The sequence below is a fragment of the Podarcis pityusensis genome (genome assembly GCF_964106645.2).
Source record: "Podarcis pityusensis genome assembly, chromosome: 6".
Lineage (NCBI taxonomy): Eukaryota > Metazoa > Chordata > Lepidosauria > Squamata > Lacertidae > Podarcis > Podarcis pityusensis.
The window spans coordinates 44,252,462-44,271,683 of record NC_138030.1 but is presented as its reverse complement, the minus strand read 5'-3'; the positions used below and the strand labels follow the sequence as shown (position 1 = coordinate 44,271,683).

The 19,222-nt window shown below is 44.8% G+C and overlaps 1 protein-coding gene across 7 annotated transcripts in view; it reads left to right on the top strand.

Annotated features, from left to right (window-relative positions):
• Window positions 1–19,222, top strand: part of SCUBE3 (signal peptide, CUB domain and EGF like domain containing 3) — a 114,152-nt gene that overhangs the window by 86,894 nt on the left and 8,036 nt on the right. For 6 of the 7 annotated variants that reach the window (XM_081010044.1, XM_081010042.1, XM_081010041.1 and 3 more), the window contains 9 exons: window positions 1,885–2,001; window positions 12,767–12,889; window positions 13,668–13,784; window positions 15,083–15,175; window positions 15,260–15,376; window positions 16,026–16,187; window positions 16,899–17,102; window positions 17,415–17,576; window positions 18,702–18,869. In XM_081010044.1, coding sequence (XP_080866170.1) covers window positions 1,885–2,001; window positions 12,767–12,889; window positions 13,668–13,784; window positions 15,083–15,175; window positions 15,260–15,376; window positions 16,026–16,187; window positions 16,899–17,102; window positions 17,415–17,576; window positions 18,702–18,869 — 1,263 coding nt within the window. The remainder of the gene's footprint in view (window positions 1–1,884; window positions 2,002–12,766; window positions 12,890–13,667; window positions 13,785–15,082; window positions 15,176–15,259; window positions 15,377–16,025; window positions 16,188–16,898; window positions 17,103–17,414; window positions 17,577–18,701; window positions 18,870–19,222) is intronic. The other variant, XM_081010045.1, reaches the window with a different exon arrangement.

Genomic DNA, 19,222 nt, shown 5'->3' with positions numbered 1-19,222 from the left:
TTCAGAAATAAGGTGCAGTAGATTTTTGGGAGATCAACAGCCGAGTCCTCAAAACTGTCATTTCCAAGATAATTGGAATTTATTCTCACTTCTGTGGTTTTTTCCCTTTTGAATAGGATGTATGGTAAATTTGTGCTTCCATGCAATTAACATGGCTAGTCTATTTTACTGACTCATGTTTAGTTGCTGCCTTTTCAGTGTAGAGGCCCTTACAGAAAACAGTTAAAAGCAACATTAAAAGAAGTATTAACATTAAATAGTTGCAGTACAAAAAATTCAATTAAAAACATTTAAATCCAGTTAGCTCAAAGACCATAGCCAGGTCTGACGGAAAAGGGACGTTTTCCTCAATCGTCTGTAAATCCCAGTGGTGCTTAATCCCACTCTGCTAAAGAAATTGTCCCTTCCTATGCTTTACCTCAGCATGACTAATCATAAAAAGGGGAAAGTATTTCTCTTCCTGTACAAATACCTTGGAGACACATAGCACTTTGGGCATGCAAAGTGTTAGCTAGCCCTCATACACTTCACCGCTCACTGACATGATACCAGGTCACAACCCAGGCCTCAAGCTTGGGTCTACAGCTGAGTTCAACATCAGGGCCTGTTTCCCTCTCCAAATCAGCAGCTGTAAGTTCTCCCCTCCCTTCTGGCTGGGGAAGGCAGCTGCTAACATGTGATGTAGTGCAGGTGTTTTATTCTGACTGCATAAGGCCTGGCCCTAGGGAAGCTGGGCGTGTGTTAGAAGTTGAGGTGGGAAGAGTTGCTTTATGCTTAGGTTATGGCCCCTTTCATCTCCATCCAGGTTCTGCCTTCATGGCTTTCTTTTTATGAGTTTGTGGCAATTAGGTAAATGAAGCCAATGACGTAAACATTAAGATAGTAGGCTGGCTGTGGCCAACAGACTGTGCCTTCCAGCGCCAGTGAACTTCCCTTTAGGAAAAGAATAGGTGGCCCTGGCATCTCCCTCAGCAAAGACTCTACTGAGAAAGCATATTTTCTGCTTGTGGTTACTTCTGAGCATCTCACTGGGAAAGTGGCAGTGGAAAACTTGCAAACTCTCTTCCCATTCCCAGCCCTTTTGCTCCATTTGGGGTTCTTGTGTCAGCCCTGAGATTCATCCCTTTGCCTTGCATACAAAGTTGAGGAATGTGTTGGCCCTAATCTTGTGACGCACTCCCAAGCTGATACTTCTGTCCTAATTAGTCAGAAATGATTTCCACCTTTCCTCCCCTCCCCAGTTCTGTACTTGTAGTCACTGGCACGGTTTAGAACCACTTTTTCACTCATAAACATTATGTACTAAAAGGATGGGGAAAATATCCCTTTATTCAGGCAGGCAGATAGGCAGTTTTTATCCCAGCATTCCTCCAAGGAGCTCAGAGCAACATACATGGTTCCCTCTCTTTTATCCTCAACAACCCTGTGAGATAGGTTAGGCTGACAGAAAGGGAGTGTGACTGGCCCAGTTGTCACCCAGTGAGTTTCATAGCTCTGGAGATTTGAAGCTTTTACCTTTTTTCAACCTTCATGATTTTAGTGTAACATTGTGGTAAAGAGTATTAAGGAGTAATTGCTGTGCATGAAATAATATTGAATATGTGTACTTCAATGCTTATTTTACTTGAGGGGGTTAGGTCTGACAATGCAGCCTGGACTGCAGAGGAAATAATGGCAGTTGGACATATACATATACATATATGTACACACGCGCGCACACACATATGTGTGTTTGCTTCTGTTAGAATGACTTTGACAAAAGACTGCTGGCAATGGGTACAGTTTCAAAATCTCTGGTTATTGAGGAAGTAAAATAATCCAGGCCTCAGGGATGTACTGTCTACTTGGTGGAATGTGGCTTATACACTCTTTTCCTGTTCCCAGATATTGATGAATGCTCCTTTGACAGAACCTGTGACCACATCTGTGTAAACACACCAGGGAGCTTCCAGTGCCTGTGTCACAAAGGCTACACACTCTATGGACTCACCCACTGTGGAGGTATCAGTGTGACAGATAAGGATGAGTGGGACTTGGCTGTTCTTTGTGACCTCTTTTGCACCTCTTTCTTGAACTTTAAACCTTCTACCTCTCTCAGGTATAACTGTCCTCTTTCTGTTCTAAGCTGAAACCTAGTGACCTTTGACCTCCAAGGGACCAGTTCAGACTGGTTTTCATTTATGGACAGTAAGCTTTGAGAAAGTCTCCATTGCTCAGATAGTTTCTGCTTCACCCAAAGCAGGGTCCTCCCTGTAATATTGTCAGTAATCATTCAGCTCCCAATTGAACACAGAACCTGGAGAATATCAGCAAGCCCAAGAGCTGAATAGAAGCTAGAAAACAGTTCTTGCAAAGGGAGGTTCTTGCACATTGAGTAGGTAAAGTCATTTTTAAATTCAAAGATGACTAAAAACTGTTCCTATTAATGTGCAAGGTAATATTCATGAATACTTAGTTTCTTTCAGAAGACACTGGTGCTGGCTTCAGTTGGAAATGAGACACTTTACTATGTGATGGTGGATCACAGGCACAGTAAGACAACTGCTGTGTTACTTATCAAAGATAACTCTCCTGCATCTCATGTTGGATGGAAATCTTTAGGCAGGATGCTAATAGCTCAGATTGAGCTCAATCCATTGATTGGGATCTTGCATTCTAAACACCGAGGCCGTGTCTGCTGTTATGCATTGCAGTTTGACATTCCCTCCCACTCCATGAAGTTGTTAGTAATGAAATTTAGACTGTGGTGTCTCTGACATGATACAGCACATTACTGCAGTTTAGACCCAGCAGCTCCTGCCTTCATGGTGCAGACATTAGTAGAATAATGTAGTTCGGGATCAGCTCATAACCAGATTAACAGTGGGTGGCCATACAGGCAGTGAAGTTACCAGCATAGACCTGTGAAAATCTGAAAGAACAGACATGGAGAGCCTTTCAGAGTACAGGTCATTCACTGTTTGTGTACCACAAATTACTGGGTGTCTGGTATTCCAGTGCTTCTGTCTGGATTATACTGGTGGCTTATCCTTTAAGACAGGAAAACAAAAGCAGGTCTGTTCACTGCAAGGATAAACTCTGCAAATCTAAACACTTGTTGGATCTCACATCATCAGCATAAACATATGTATGTATGGTGCTGTCTATAATGAGTCACACCATTGGGCCATATAGCCCAGAATGATCTGTTCATATTGATAGTGGCTCCCCAGTATCTTGGACAGAGATGTATTCTAATCTTGCTGAGATCCTTTTGATTGTAATCACTAAGTGTGAAACCTTGGAACTTCTACTTCTAATACATGTGCTATACTACTGATCTCTTCCCAGTGCATCTTAGTGGCCCTAGTCAGAGAATCTATGTATGGTGAGTTGCTTATTTGATGGATTTTATGGACTCTGTTTGCCCTTGCTTGAAGTGTAGCGAATACTATAGTTTATGCAGAAATATTTCATTTGAATGTTCTTTATAGTCTCTATATAATTTGTCCACAAAACAGCTCTAACACAACAATTCCAGTTTTACACAAAAATTAAACTGAGACTTGCCCAAGCCAATGATTGAACCAAGCAAGGGCTGAACAGGTTTCTTAAAGCCTGGCCTACCATTCCTGCACCTGGACCACAAGAGAGATTTCCGCCCCACCCCCCTCTTTCTTGTGAGACCACATTTAGTGAATTATGTTTCCTCAAATATGTTTGCTACTCTTTTCAGAGAGTGGCAGGACCAGACATTTGTCTCTGCAGCTATAAACAAGGTGACAGGAACGATTTGTGTCTTGTCCAGTGGGATGTGAGTAGGGAAAACCCCACTGTGAGTTTTTGGCAGAGGATTTGAGGTGGGTGGAGGGGAACTTCAGAAAGTTTTATGGTTTCTCAATGGAGGGGGAGGAAAGGGTTGGGGTTGTGCCAGCAAGAAAAATGGAAAGACAGATGGAAGGCGTGGAGGGGTTTGTTGGAGCGTGTTGCTGCAGCAGTGTGGCTTGCCACGATAAATATAAGGGAGAGTTATTTCTCTCAAGATGCCCTAGATTATACAGACTGAGGCAGATGCATAAACAGACTGCAGCAATTACACTCACACAAACATGCACGCAAGCAAAGTATGCAGACTGGCAAAAGTGAAGTGCACCTGAAAACTGAAAACACAAATTCGCCCGTTGGGCTCAATTTGCCACTCCTGTCAAATTGGTGCAGATTCATGGTCTTCAGTATGGTAAAATGTAATCACAAATCAGAAACAGCATATTGTCCGAGTGCCAATGTTGTCACGCAGCTTCGAAAGTATTGTTTAAACTGGATGCTAGACCTTTACTTGATGTCTGTCCAAAGTGTGCTAACATTCTGTGGCTGCCAAGTACAGATCCCCTCTGTACTTGCTTGAGATGAAGCTGTTTCTGCTTAGGCAACCAATTTTGCTCAGTCCTTTGCATGATAACAGGCAGAGCCCAGCTATGGATCACAGGTGTGGACACAGAAATCACATTGCGAAGAGACAGTTGTAGATGGAGTGTGTCTGCATCACTAGCATATTTTGTGAGAAATGTCACATTTAATTGTCCTGCTAGGAGAGGCTTATTGTATGGAATTAGTTGCTTGCAAAGGAAGGTTTCATTTCATTTTTAATCATAGACCTGAGATGCATATGTACAGGAGGCTGCACACTTCCGGTGCACTATTGCTAAATGGGGGGGGGGGGGGGAGATTGAGAGAGAGAGAGAGAGAGAGAGAGAGAGACTGGAAACGCTCCTAACAGAAACAAGGGCTATAGGGCTAAGCAAAGGTTCCTCCACCCTTTAATCTTATTTTGGTTCTGGGAGTGGGACTGGTGACTATGTACACACCATACATACAGTTCCCTATGAAAGCTCTGTAATGGATAAACTACAGCTCCCAATATACTTTGCAGGAAGTTATGCACTATAACATTTTTTAACAACGTTTCCGTGCACTGCTCTGGTTCGCCAGAAGCGGCTTAGTCATGCTGGCCACATGACCCGGAAGCTGTACGCTAACTCCCTCGGCCAGTAAAGCGAGATGAGCACCACAACCCCAGAGTTGTCTGCGACTGGACCTAACAGTCAGGGGTCCCTTAACCTTTATGCACTATAAATATGCTTTAAATGTATGGTGTGATCACAGCTGAGAGAGAAGGTTTTACTCAACGCATACCTATGATATGAAAGTACAGCTGCCTTAGACTACCTAAGGAATTTGATTTGAAGGGTGGGCATCCAGACTCATAGCACATCTTCTTTATGCACTGTGCCATGTTACCTGTTGAGGAAATAAACCAAACAAATCAGTACACAGGGGAGATGGGGGCAACTGGCTAGGTCACACACCAGAATAGAAAAGGAGCTAGATGCTATATCACAAATTGAAAAATGAGTAATTAGACATTTGAAAGGGGGCTGTTTCCTGTTGAAGAAATCAAGCATCATTTTGCAATTTTTATCAAGAGAAATGTACGCAGCACAACAGAAGATAGCAGTTCTGCTGCTTTGCTTGGCGTTGTCTGGGCCCCAGCTGCAGTAACATGAAGGCAAGGAAATATTGCAAAGCTTGTAAGTCAAGATGGAAAGGTTTTGGTATTTGGGGGGCTTGTCTACATTTTGCATTCCTTGGCTCAGCTACAGTAAGTGATTAAGAATTTAAATTATATACCAGACACCTGCAGCCAGAGATTTGCCCAGTTAATCTGAAGTAATATGCAAATTTCTGCCTTCCTCAATTTTCACACTCTTTTCAAAAACCATCCTTCCTGCTCCATGACTTTGTATGATGAGGTTTCCAGCATCTCTTTTCTGCTTCCTTGATCGCATGACCTTCAGCCCTCACCCTCTCAATTCCAGTGCAACGTATCATCCATACATCTTGTGTGGGACTTTCCCCGTCTTCTTCCTTCCTCCATGAACCATACCCTCGGTTATTGTTCCTTGTAGGCTCTGTGTCTCCCTTACAGTAGACTGCACTTCTAATCCCAGGCTCTTGTGTGCAGTGTTCCCCCCCATCTTCCGCCTTATTTTACCTCAACCACAACAACTTTGCATGGTTTTACATTCTACCTGCAGCAAGCATCCCTACAGGTTTCTAGGCCCTGCCTGATATTTTATCCCTTCTGATTTCCCCACATAGAATCATAGATTCATAGAATCATAGAATCATAGAGTTGGAAGAGACCACAAGGGCCATCGAGTCCAACCCCCTGCCAAGCAGGAAACACCATCAGAGCACTCCTGACATATGGCTGTCAAGCCTCTGCTTAAAGACCTCCAAAGAAGGAGACTCCACCACACTCCTTGGCAGCAAATTCCACTGTCGAACAGCTCTTACTGTCAGGAAGTTCTTCCTAATGTTTAGGTGGAATCTTCTTTCTTGTAGTTTGGATCCATTGCTCCGTGTCCGCTTCTCTGGAGCAGCAGAAAACAACCTTTCTCCCTCCTCTATGTGACATCCTTTTATATATTTGAACATGGCTATCATATCACCCCTTAACCTCCTCTTCTCCAGGCTAAACATGCCCAGCTCTCTTAGCCGTTCCTCATAAGGCATCGTTTCCAGGCCTTTGACCATTTTGGTTGCCCTCCTCTGGACACGTTCCAGTTTATCAGTGTCCTTCTTGAACTGTGGTGCCCAGAACTGGACACAGTACTCCAGGTGAGGACTGCCCAGAGCAGAATACAGTGGCACTATTACTTCCCTTGATCTAGATGCTATACTCCTATTGATGCAGCCCAGAATTGCATTGGCTTTTTTAGCTGCCGCGTCACACTGTTGGCTCATGTCAAGTTTGTGGTCAACCAAGACTCCTAGATCCTTTTCACATGTACTGCTCTCAAGCCAGGTGTCACCCATCTTGTATTTGTGCCTCTCATTCTTTTTGCCCAAGTGCAATACTTTACATTTCTCCCTGTTAAAATTCATCTTGTTTGTTTTGGCCCAGTTCTCTAATCTGTCAAGGTCGTTTTGAAGTGTGATCCTGTCCTCTGGGGTGTTAGCCACCCCTCCCAGTTTGGTGTCATCTGCAAATTTGATCAGGATGCCCTTGAGTCCATCATCCAAGTCGTTGATAAAGATGTTGAATAAGACCGGGCCCAAGACAGAACCCTGTGGTACCCCACTAGTCACTCTTCTCCAGGATGAAGAGGAACCATTGATGAGCACCCTTTGGGTTCGGTCAGTCAGCCAGTTACAAATCCACTGAGTGGTAGCATAGTCAAGACCACATTTTACCAGCTTCTTTACAAGGATATCGTGAGGCACCTTGTCAAATGCCTTGCTGAAATCAAGGTAGGCTACATCCACTGCGTTCCCTTCATCTACCAGGCTTGTAATTCTGTCAAAAAACGAGATCAGGTTAGTCTGACATGACTTATTTTTCAGAAATCCATGCTGACTATTGGTGATCACAGCATTCCTTTCTAGGTGCTCACAGACTGTTTGCTTAATGATCTGCTCCAGAATCTTCCCTGGTATTGATGTCAGACTGACTGGGCGGTAATTATTTGGGTCCTCTCTTTTCCCCTTTTTGAAAATAGGGACAACATTTGCCCTCCTCCAATCTGCCGGGACTTCAGATGTATATACCAGTGCTGGTCACATCCAATGTTTAGCCATAAACTTTATCACTTGAAATTATTTGAAAAGAGAGGATCAGGCAGACACCATTAGATAGTTTGATTGTCATTCATCTTGCTTTGCCAAAGTAGGACTTAACTCTGTGCTCTCCTGCTTTAACTTATGGCCTTATTTGAACATTCATTACTCTTCTTTGGAATTCTCTGATTCACACTGAAAGCTGAAAAGGAATCTTATCCAAGACCACATCAAACAATTAATCCATTTTTCATTGCTGGTTTAGGACACTAAGCTCCAGGAATACTGTGTTCCCACAGTAAATTGGATTTAACCCTGTGGAGGAAGATAGAAGTGAAATTAAAAGGGATATGCTAGACCAGTGTTTCCCAAACGTGGGTCTCGAGCTGTTTTTCGCACTACAATTCCCATCATCCCCGACCACTGGTCTTGCTAGCTAGGGATGATGGGAGTTGTAGTCCAAAAACAGCTTGAGACCCAAGTTTGGGAAACACTGTGCTAGACAGGTCTTTTAAAATAAAAAATTAAAGATATATCCCATCAGTATCATTATTAGGCTTCAGAGATAACTCAGACTCTTGAGTGCAACACGATTATTAACCCAACCCAGGGCTATTCTGTGCCCTTGACAAAGCTAGCTACTTGCACTCCACAATTGTTTTAATTGCTAACTTCAGTGCTCAAAAACTGATGTAGAAAAAATTGAAAAGCACAAAATTTGAAACTGCTAAATAATCTTTGTGAATTATGATGTTAAAATTTAAGTCTCTTAATAGTTTCAATTTCAGGCACACCAAAATCTCAATTTGTGTGCTTTTCCTTCTTGTGGTGGCATAAGCCTTGGAAGTCTTCAAGCTATTGCTGTAAGTCCACAGCACAGAACTTTAACGCCAATATCTTTGTTTCCATTGTGAATCAGTGATTCTTTCCAAATGCTTGCAGCCCTTAAGTACATCTTCAGTAGATATTTTGTTGATAGATACTGCATATATGATACAGGAAGCCAAATAGGGAATTATAGTGGAGCTGTTGTAGCTTGTATGGCCATGACTGAAACAACATAGTAGAAACCTACTTTGAATTTCTGCTTTGGTCCTCGCAGTGCCTCTTCTTGGGCCTCATACTCAAACTGCCATTTCTTCCTCCTTTTTCCTAACCTGTTCTGTCTCAAAGTTTGGTAGTATTTCTAGCTCCTTTGCAATCTCAGTAACACCTATCAAAACTTGTTGAAAACCCTCATTACACCTGGAGCCCACAAAGTAATTCTTGGTCATTTGTCACTGAGTTTAAATCAGCTTCCTTATTTTGTAGCATTTTGCTCGTGAGATGAACATCGAAAAGGATGTTGTAACACGTGATACCACAAACTATTTTATTTATTGATTTATATAGAGCATTTGTAGCCTGTTCTTTCACCAAAAAAAACCTCCCGAGTGGCTTGCATAAAAACAAAACAAGACAATCACTACCCACAGTTTTACGAGCTTACAAAAAGTGGCTTGCAAAAAGATGAATTGGCACAAACATCAGTTTGGGTGTTCCACAGATTGATGTTTGCTCTGTGTTTTAGAAGCAGTATTCCTCTGCATGCCAGTTGCCATCTTGTAGTACAAGAAATGGGGGGGGGGGTGTCAGATCCCCTAAAATAGTCCAATGAGGATTGAGGTTGCTTAGTGGCTGTGGAGGGAGGCCAGGAAATGGAAAACTAGGGTGGGGAATGGAATGCACTGGAGTGAGTGGAATGTTGAACAACAACACTGCACACTTCTAACATTTTGCTGCAGGTCCCATTTGTTGACTGTATGAGGCATCTGGACACAAAAATGGGAAATAACTGGAGACAGCTATCACCACCATGCTTTGCTTTGTGCCCTTTGTTGCCCTCAGGGGAAGGTTGTCACATTCCACTCAGGATTATGGTTTTGAACCAGAGTTCTAAAGGGGAGTGACATTCAGAAAATACTGGGGGCGGTGGATTCTTTACCACTGAAATTAGGTGAAGCAAAGTGTTACCTCTTTCCATCTTCAGGGAACTTCACAGACTCGCATGTGTTGCCATGAAGAGTGTGAGAGCTAAGAGTTGTAACTTAGTGGCAGACCACATTCTTTGTATGAAAAATGGTTCAGTCCCTAGCATCTTAATGTAGGGCTGGAAAACACATCTTGGAGACCTGCTGTCAAGTCATTGTGGACCACAGCTGGGCAGCCAAGTGCAGCCCATTGCTGCTCTCAATACGGTCCATACTGAGAGCATACAAAGAGAACCCTGTCTTTTAAAAAAAGCTGTGTTAGAATTGCTGGGGAGTTCAGACTTTAACCTCCCTGGTAATCCCAAGCATCTGGGGAGGGGGAGGTACTTTAAAATGGGGGGGAGGAGGGCAGCCTTGGAGATGCCTGTCCTGCCTCTGCTCAAGTCAGGAGCTGGAGTCTAGCGTGAGTCAGCAATCAAAGAAAAAAGCAGTGTCAGTGAAGTTAACTCTTTATTCAAGAAACCAAAACGGCACAGGCCTAGTGATCCCAGCAACTCTTCCCAGTAGGCCTGCTCCAACAAGTTGCAAGGATTGAAGATCCCTGCTTTTCCACCACTCTCTAAGGCTCCCCCTCTCCAGGGTCTTTCCCAAGCAGTCGCAAACAGCACCAGCACACAACCCCCCTCTTCATTTCTCTGCGTGTTCTAGGAGACCGGGGGGAGGTGAACTGCTTGCAGCAGGATGGGGAGACTTCCTGGCTTCTTCAGCAGCCTGCCTCTCAGTCTCCTGGCCCCATTCCCCTTCAGCTTCAGAGTTGGAACTGCCCTCTGCCACAGCCTCTTCCTGCTCACCAAACCCTGTTACCTCTTCTGCTTCTGGCACCTCCTCCCAGTCTGCTCCTTCTTCTCCCCTTGGCTGCTCATCGTCATCCTACCACCAATCCCCTGGCTCTGAGCCTTCTTCCCCTGGGGTGCTCCAGCTGGTGCCTTCCACCACTCCTATGCATCCAGCCAGTCCATGACAGCCCAGCACTAGGTGCAGCCCTGCCCATTATATGTGGCCCTGGACACCCACCCACTGCTGCATGTGGCCCTCAGGAACAAAAGGGTTGCCCATTCCTGGTCTAGGCAGTACTGAGCTAGATGCACCAAGGGTACAAGGTGCATTCCTAACTTTCTCCTAGCTAAAAGCTCCCTTGGGATGGGAGAAAGTGAGTTACATAAATAAACAAGATGAAATGGAACCAAGCCCAAGAATGGCTTGGCAGTGCCATATGAGTCAGCACCCAGCCTACTCCAAAGAGTTGGGAGCAAAGCCCATGACCTTAGTGTGCCCCATTGTGTGGGAGTGTGCTTTGGCAAAGCCTGGAAGACTGAAGCCTTTGTAAGTGGAGGTTTCAGAACAAAGCTCTGCCTTCATGAGTTGTTTTGACTCTTCCTCTCCCATTGTTTGCTCGCTTCATGCTAGACCTTTAGCATTGATTTCCATGGTTGTGGTTCTCTGTGTGCCATAATGGGGAGAGCTGCTGAAAGGGGGCAGCATTGGTAGACTGTCTGACACAGCTGTCTTTTGGACTTTAGCAACCAAGCCTTTCCATTTTATTCTGATCTCTGCTCATAGTCACGCTCTTGATTTCTGGAATGACTCTAAAGCAGGGTCTGATGAGTTCTTTCTCTCATCGTTGATTACCTATTCTTTATTGGCAAAGGTAGGGATGAGGCAGGCTTCCTGTACAATGGATGGGATTAGACATTTTCTATTGTGGGAAATATTAGATAGACCAAGCAGGCAGCAGGTTGCATTTCCCGACAGTTGCTAAGTTTTCCTAGAATAGGTTTAGAGCAGTTTTCCCCAACCTAGTGCCTTTCAGATTCCCCCACCCTGATTATAAATCCTATCAGCATATCCAGTGACCAGGGATGATGGGAGTTGTGGTCCAACAACATCCGGAAGGCACCAGATTAGGGAAGGCTGGTCTAGGGAAACAAGCAATATTTTCAAAATGTGCCTGCCCTATGTATTTTGGGGCCTATTTATATCTCTGACCTCCATTACCTCTAAAATGTCACTACCACCAGCTGATGGGGTTGTGCAATTGCATGTTAAGTGCTGAACTTGGCATTTGGCAGACCACCTAAAAGGTGAATTAGCAGTAAAATATCAAAAGATGAATTTATCCTGTGGCAATGCAGTGACACAAATGGCAGCATAACTGGGAGTCAGGATGGGCTGGCAGAAAAAGGACTGGCACAAGCTGAAAAGGTCATATTACTGACTAGGCTGCAGTTCCACCAGATGCTTGGGAATGTGTGTGGAGCAGGTTTGTATGTAGAGCTTAAGCACTACTTAGCAGCAAGCTCATTTCCCATGAAGCTCTAGTTTGGCCTTCCCAATTACAGCATGCTTTAAAAAATAAATTGTCTACCAGTCTAAACCTATAATAGGTGTGTGCACACTGGTGAATGGAACATAGGAAGCTGCCTTACCCTGAGCCAGATCTAACTCAGTATTGTCCGCACTGACTGGCAGTGGCTCTCCAGAGTTTCAGGCAGGAGGACTGAACTTTGGACCTTCTGCGTGCAAACAAGATGCTCCACCACTGAGCTACACACTGAATGGAAAGCCCTTGTGACCATCATGGAGCGCAGCATTCTAAATGTGCAAGGAGGACTGTCATCATTTCTAATCATGCCACTCAGTATCAGTACCTCTAGCTACATATTTTTCCCATTCTTTGTTAGCCTTTCCAGTCTGTTTTCCTCTGTTTTCTCCTCCACTGACAAACTTGTAAACTGTTGGAAGTGCGACTGCAGAGATAATCTAGTTTGTACTCTGTTTTATTTAAGAAACTTTGCTAACAAAAGCACCTCAAGGCAGGACCTTATGTCTTTGACTTATGCTGTAAACTCCCATGTATGCTGATGGCACAATATATACAGTATATGAATATTTGATCTGGCAGCTGTCTTTCCTGAATGACAAGGTGAATCAGCAGCAGAGGTTATCGTATGTTTTTATTGTCTTCTCTCCCTCTCCCTCCCTGGTCTCTTTCCCACTTACTCTTTAACACTTGGTTCTTTTTTGTCTGATTACCAACCCATATTATAGTTCTGGAACCAGAGTCTTGGATACTCTAATCAGAATGTTACATTTGTACTATGTTGTCCTATTCATTGCATCTCTTCGTTGCCCTTCAGATGTCGATGAATGTAGCATCAACCGAGGAGGCTGCAAATTTGGCTGTATAAACACCCCTGGCAGCTATGAATGTACTTGCCCTGCCGGGTGCAAACTTCACTGGAATAAAAAGGATTGCATAGGTGAGTGTAGAAAAGGGCTGAGGTCATGCTGCCCTCCAGAGGCAGAATGTATTTCAGCAGGCAATGTTCTAGCTGAGGACAAAATTACTGTAGTAACTGAACAGAGAACAAGGAGACTAATTTTAATGTGGCATTGTTGTATGGCACTGTTTTGATAGTTTGAATTCTGATGCTGTTAAAAACCACAAAGTTATTAATGAGAATTCCACACGCTGGCCTGGTGCTGCGTGATTGCCAGTAATGCAAAACTTCTCACCATGCTGTGATTTATCGAGAGGAGTGAGATTGCAGAATAGGCAACCACAACATTTTACTCAAACACAGAAAACTAGCTTAAGTTTCGCAGAAATGTGTTGAACATTCCCAGGTGTTTTTTTCCTGCAATACAATAAAACCTAGAGAGGCATGTCCAAAAATGAAATATGAGATTCTTAAACAGCTGTCACAGAATCTGTGTTTGGAAATTCAGGCATTCTCAGTTTTTAGCAGATTCTGCTCTTGCTGGTCCAGTAGTGACCCTGCATGCTTTTAGACTTTATTCCTTCAGTGGTGAGCTGAAAAACTCAGTACAACACATGCAGAGAAGTTGCTGTAGCAGATACAAGTGGAAACAGTAGTACAGTAGTAGTAGTAGTGGACTAATGCCTATTTACTTCCACTGGAGAACAAGGTTTGGCTTTGCACTGTAGCCATCCCAATATTTGTGTGCTCTTTTTAAAATTACACCATTTCCTCTGCATATTGCTATCATTGCTGTCTGTTGCTGCTTGTTCTTCAGAGCTGGTGATATGTTTGGCTGGTGCAGTATCTCCACGAGCCACACTTACCTGCAACAAGAATGGCAAGAAGGACAGCTGCTCCCTCACCTGTGCCTCTAAGGCTCGCTTTCTACCTGGTAAGTGCACCAATCTGCCACTCCTTCACCCCAGGAAATTTAATAGCTTCAGATTCAAGTGGCTGCAATATTTGGAGGCTTGTGGGCATTGTGTCATTATGGGACCCTGTTATTCTCTTGCTAAAGGTAAAGGTGAAGGGACCCCTGACCATTAGGTCCAGTTGTAACCGACGCTGGAGTTGCGGCGCTCATCTCGCTTTATTGGCCAAGGGAGCCGGCGTATAGCTTCCGGGCTCTTGCTACAGGATTTTTAATCTTCTGTCCCCATTTTTCTACTGCATTTGAAGCCTTATTCAATTCCATTCCTCAGTCCTATGGCCTGTTCCCTTTTCTATTCCCACATAAGCTCTTGGAGGTTTTTGGCTTTGATTTCAGTGGCACTTGCAGGAGAAGGAACAGTTGACAAAGAACTGGGATGTGAATGGAGGTTATTTGTGCTGCTTTAGTATAGCACTTAACCCATGTGCAGGGCCATCATCAGTACTTAGTATCCTTGGGCAACTGCCAAGGCCCTGATACCCTAACAGAGCCCACCACTGATGCCTACCACTGATGTTGTGGTCCTGTCCATAAAGTGTTCACCTGATTCCAAAGGCTGAATAATATACACATTGGGACATAAGTTGTCACATTAGCTTAAGGATGTAAGTTTGCAAAACGGGAACTCTCCCCCTCTCCCACCACTGTGTGCAGCCTATGCTCTTCCCAATTCTCCCCTGGAGGGTTGTGGAATCCTCTAAAACAGATTAAGGGGGTACATGGGAGGTGATGGATGGGGACGTTCCATTGCACAAGTGGAAATCTTTGGACTGGCAGACTGAGTTAACTTACCACTGCATCAGATGCAATCCCTGGCTGATTGGGGACTTTTTAAGTACTCTTCATGCATTTAGCTTTGGCTCACTCTCCCTCTGGCAAGGCATATGTGATCTCACTCATGAATGGCTCCCACAAGGCTGTGAGCCATGAGAATTTGCTCAGATTATCCACACTCTGGCACCATCTGTGCTCCTTTTATGTGCTTGTATTGCACTGGGATTCTTTGGTGGGTTGTTTATTCTTTCTGAATGGAAATCATGGGGGTGGGGAAACATAGTAACGGGTTCTGGCCAAAACTGGGCTGCTTTCATCCATATGATTGATGGGCAAGATCAGGCTTGGGCTAATCTTTCAAAAATACATTTGGGGTTTGGGCTGGGCTGGGCTGGGCTTGCAAATACAGGCCCATGCAGGCATACATTTAGAAATATCTGGCCACAGGCCTCCGCTGATTACGACTTGATTCTTTCTCTTTGCAGAGTCTGACAATAGCTACACAGTGAGCTGCGGTACCCCAATATTGCGGCAGGGACCTCCACAGAGGCCCAGCAATGTCAGCCATCCCTGTGTTGGTAAGTTTGGTCTCCTGAGTCCTCAGGACTCCTCCTGAGACTCGGTTGGCTCCCCTGATACTTAGCACCTGCCTTTTCTTTTAGAGACTGTCGCTGCTCCAATCAAACAAAAGGCTTCCTTCAAAATCAAGGATGCTAAATGCCACCTGCACCCACGCATGAAAGGCAAGCAGGATGAGGTGGGCAGGAATGCTGCACTAGGTGAGGTACTCCCTCCTTTGTATGTCTTCTCAAAGTCTTCCCTTGGGGCTGTTTTCAGTCCCAAGTCTTGTATGTCACGAAAGCAGCTCTCTGGATTTAGCATGCAGTCCTTGTAAGCATTCTCTTGTGATGCTTTTAAGGACCAGGGAACTGTGCTTTCCACATTTGCCATAGTTGCATACTGCAACTATTAAAAACCAGGCACAAACAGAGAGAGCTTGAGGCTCTGGGAGTCAAGGCTTGCTGCACTCACTCTTGGGCATGTGGTTGGGAAGCTGTGGAATAGCTGAGGCTTTTATGCTTTTGTGCCTTTGAATGTGTGAGAGCCCAGAAGCAGAAAAGAGAGGATAGAAGGGTGAAAAGAACCCTAAGCAAGGGGGCCATCCCCTCCACAGAGGATGATGTAGTGCGGAGGAAAAAACTGATAGCAATAACACCACGAATAGCTGTGTGGGATTGTATCATTGGGAAGTCATGCCTGAGAAAGTGCCTTAGCTAGTGTGGGGAGGGTATGGGAGTAAAATGATGAACTTCCTGCCACGGGATAAAGGAGAGAAGCCCTGCTTGGTTGTCACAGAGGAAAATGCCTGTCAGGATTTCAGAGAGATCTTGCTTGGAGGATATTAACACTGCACCCCATCTTTCCTAGGTGGGGCAGCCCCTTGCTCAGATTGCCAGGTGACATTTGTGAACTTAAAGTGTGATTCATCCAAGAAGGGCAAAGGACGCCGTGCCCGCAACTCCCCCAACAAGGAGGTGACTCGCATCACGTTGGAGTTTGAAGCTGAAATCAAGCCCGAAGAAATTACAGGTAGAGGAGCTTGGCTTTCCCCTCAGGGATAGGGGACAACATCACAGAGTAATGTGAGGAAGAGACCTCATGTTCCAGGAACACCCATCTCAGAAGAGAGTACAAGAGAAGGACTGGTTGACCCAACTTTCCTAGATATTGTTAAAAGATTGTTTAGAAAAGGCCATGTCTTGTTTTATTTATGCATACACACACTGTCATAAATATATACATACACAAATTCATTGAAATTAATGGACATGATTACTAGCTTAGGCCCATTCATTTTAGTGGGTATACTTAGTTGGATACAACTTTATAATATGATGAGTTCTTTAGTTCATAACATCTGGGGGGTGGGGCGATGAGGTTGAGGAAATTTGAAATATATGAAGCTTCCCCTTTCTGACTCAGACCCTTGGTCTGATTTATCCAGCATGGTGCACTCTGATTGGAAGTGGTTCTGCTGGGCCTCAGACAGAGGTCACTCCCTGCTCCACTACCTGAGATCCTGTTAACTGAGGATGCCTGGGATTTCAGCCAGAATCTTCTGCATGTAAAACATGTGCTGTACTACTGAACTATGGCCATTCCCCTAGCATGAGACCGGAATAGATTATGCTGATTTAACAGCAGCTGGAAATAAAAAGGGACATAAGGTTGTCTTTGGAAATGGGGTTTCTTCTTCCTAGTGCTAGGTTAAACAGCACAGTCTCATTCCCTCATCTCCAGCCAGCTGCAATCTGAACTGTGTGCGGCAGAAGGTTGAGAAAAAACTGAAATCGGCAATCAAAGCACTGAAGAAATCCATAAACCAGGAACGGTTCCTGATCCGCTTTTCAGGGATGGAATATGAAGTGGCACGGAAGCTGAGCATGACTCCCGAGAGGCAGGAGAGCTGTGGGCCGGGACAGGAGAGACTGGGACCTAAGTGTGGTAAGGAAACAACCTGAATTGGTTGGGGGTGAGGAAAGGAAGAGTAAAATAACCATTTGCATATTAACTGCAAGCCTTTAGTGCTACACTGCTGCTCTGATGCCATTGCTGCCAACTCTAACATCTATGGCAGCCACATGTGCTTACAGACAATAGATACGGTTACTGTGCTCATTCTTTTGAGGGCCTGAGCTGTATTATTGTAACATGGGCAAGGAGAGATCCTGGGGTCTCTGTCCTACAAGAAAGACAAGGGTTATCTTGGGCATTGTCTTGGCACATGTGTCACTAGCGCTTTTGCCTCTCTCTTAGTTAGCTGCCTGCAAGGAACGTATTACCATGGTCAGATGGAGCAGTGTGTCCCTTGCCCTCCAGGGACCTACCAGGAGAAAGAAGGCCAGCTCTCCTGTGACCTTTGCCCTGGAAGTGATGCTTATGGGCCAGCTGGAGCAACAAATATAAGCGCCTGTGCAGGTACAGGGATGAGCTGCAAGGTACTCTAAACCTATAGCTGAGGTCCAATATCCTAGGACACTTGATAACCTGTCCCAGAGTAGCCAACAGTAGCTCTCGGAACTAGAATGAATTAGTGGCCACAGCAAAGGGAGTGGAATTGATAACACCCACACAAAAATAGTACTGCAGTGATACCTGCACTTTCCCTTCCACACCAAAGAATGGCAACTAGTTCATAAGCATTGGCCCTAAACACAACATTTACAAGAGGCCTAGGATGGTGGTTTTGTATGTAAGTAACTGGCATGGTAGCCACTTCCAGCTTTTATTCACTACTGCACCCTTCGCACAACCTAAGGACCTCCAGATGTTGGGGCTACAATTCCCTTCATCCTTCACCATTGGCTAAGGTGATGGGAACTATAGACAAAATATCTGGAGGAGAAGGCTGACTACAGCAGTATCTCAGTGTTCCCTCAGAAAAGGGCCCCAGAGATAACTGCCAGATTGTGCACAAGATGCTTTACTTCCCCTCTAGCATTCCTCCTGCCCTGTCACTCCGCAGCCAGTTCCACTTTGAAGTACAGAAAAAGCTACAGAGGCTACAGCTGCTGATATGTTCTAAACTGTTTCCTAATTCCCCAACTAATGACAGGAAAACAGCTGTTGCCATTGATTGCACTCAGAAGTAGGGCAGGACGGGCAGCTCGGAGGTGCACCTATTATTGCCGTGCCTGGCGGTTACTCTTAAATGGCAAACTTTATTTAACATAATTTGTTAAATAAAGAATCTAGGTTTGTGAAGCTGCAGCCACGGGGTAGTTCAGCTTCATGACCCATTTCTTCCAAATCTGTTTACGTATTTATTTCGGGGGAAATTCTTCACATCCAGGACTTGGATAAATGGATCCGATTGTGGCGTTTCTCCTTCATACCATGGGCATTATCACATTCCAGTACAGAGGCAGAAACGTTGCCCTAGGCAATTTCTGGGATGGCCGACAGTTCTCATGGTGCTCTCCCATGGCTCGGTTATATTATAGTGCATGTTGCATGCTGCTGGTACATTAGAAGCAATGTGTATAGGGAGGCAATACTTAATCTGGACCAATGAGTATCTCTTTTCTCCTGCATGGCCCACAGGTCAGTGCCCCCCCGGCCAGTACTCTGTAGATGGTTTCAAACCCTGCCAACCATGTCCACGTGGCACCTACCAACCGGAAGCAGGCCGAGCATTGTGTTTCCACTGTGGCGGGGGACTGAACACTAAGCATGATGGAGCTTTCTCCTTCCAGGACTGTGATACCAAAGGTATGCTTGGGGCAACAGCACTGTATAAGACAGGGATGAGGAACCTCAGGCTTGGGGACCAGATGTGGCCCTCCAGACTTCTCTGTTTGGCCCTCGGGCCTCTCCCTATGCCGCATCTCTCACTGCCCTGAATTGCACTCAGTTTGAGCATTTTTGCCTGGCTGGAACAAGTCCTTAAACTCTGGTAATGTGTCTTCCTTGGCTGGATGGAAGACAAAGAGGTGTGTGTAAAGAAACTAGCTAAGAATAAATCATGCTAGTGCTTCAGAATGTTCAGTAACCCACCAGGAAGTCCCTGGGTTGAATCTTGCCTTTGGCATGAACTCACCAGGTGGCCTAAAGCAAGCTGCCGT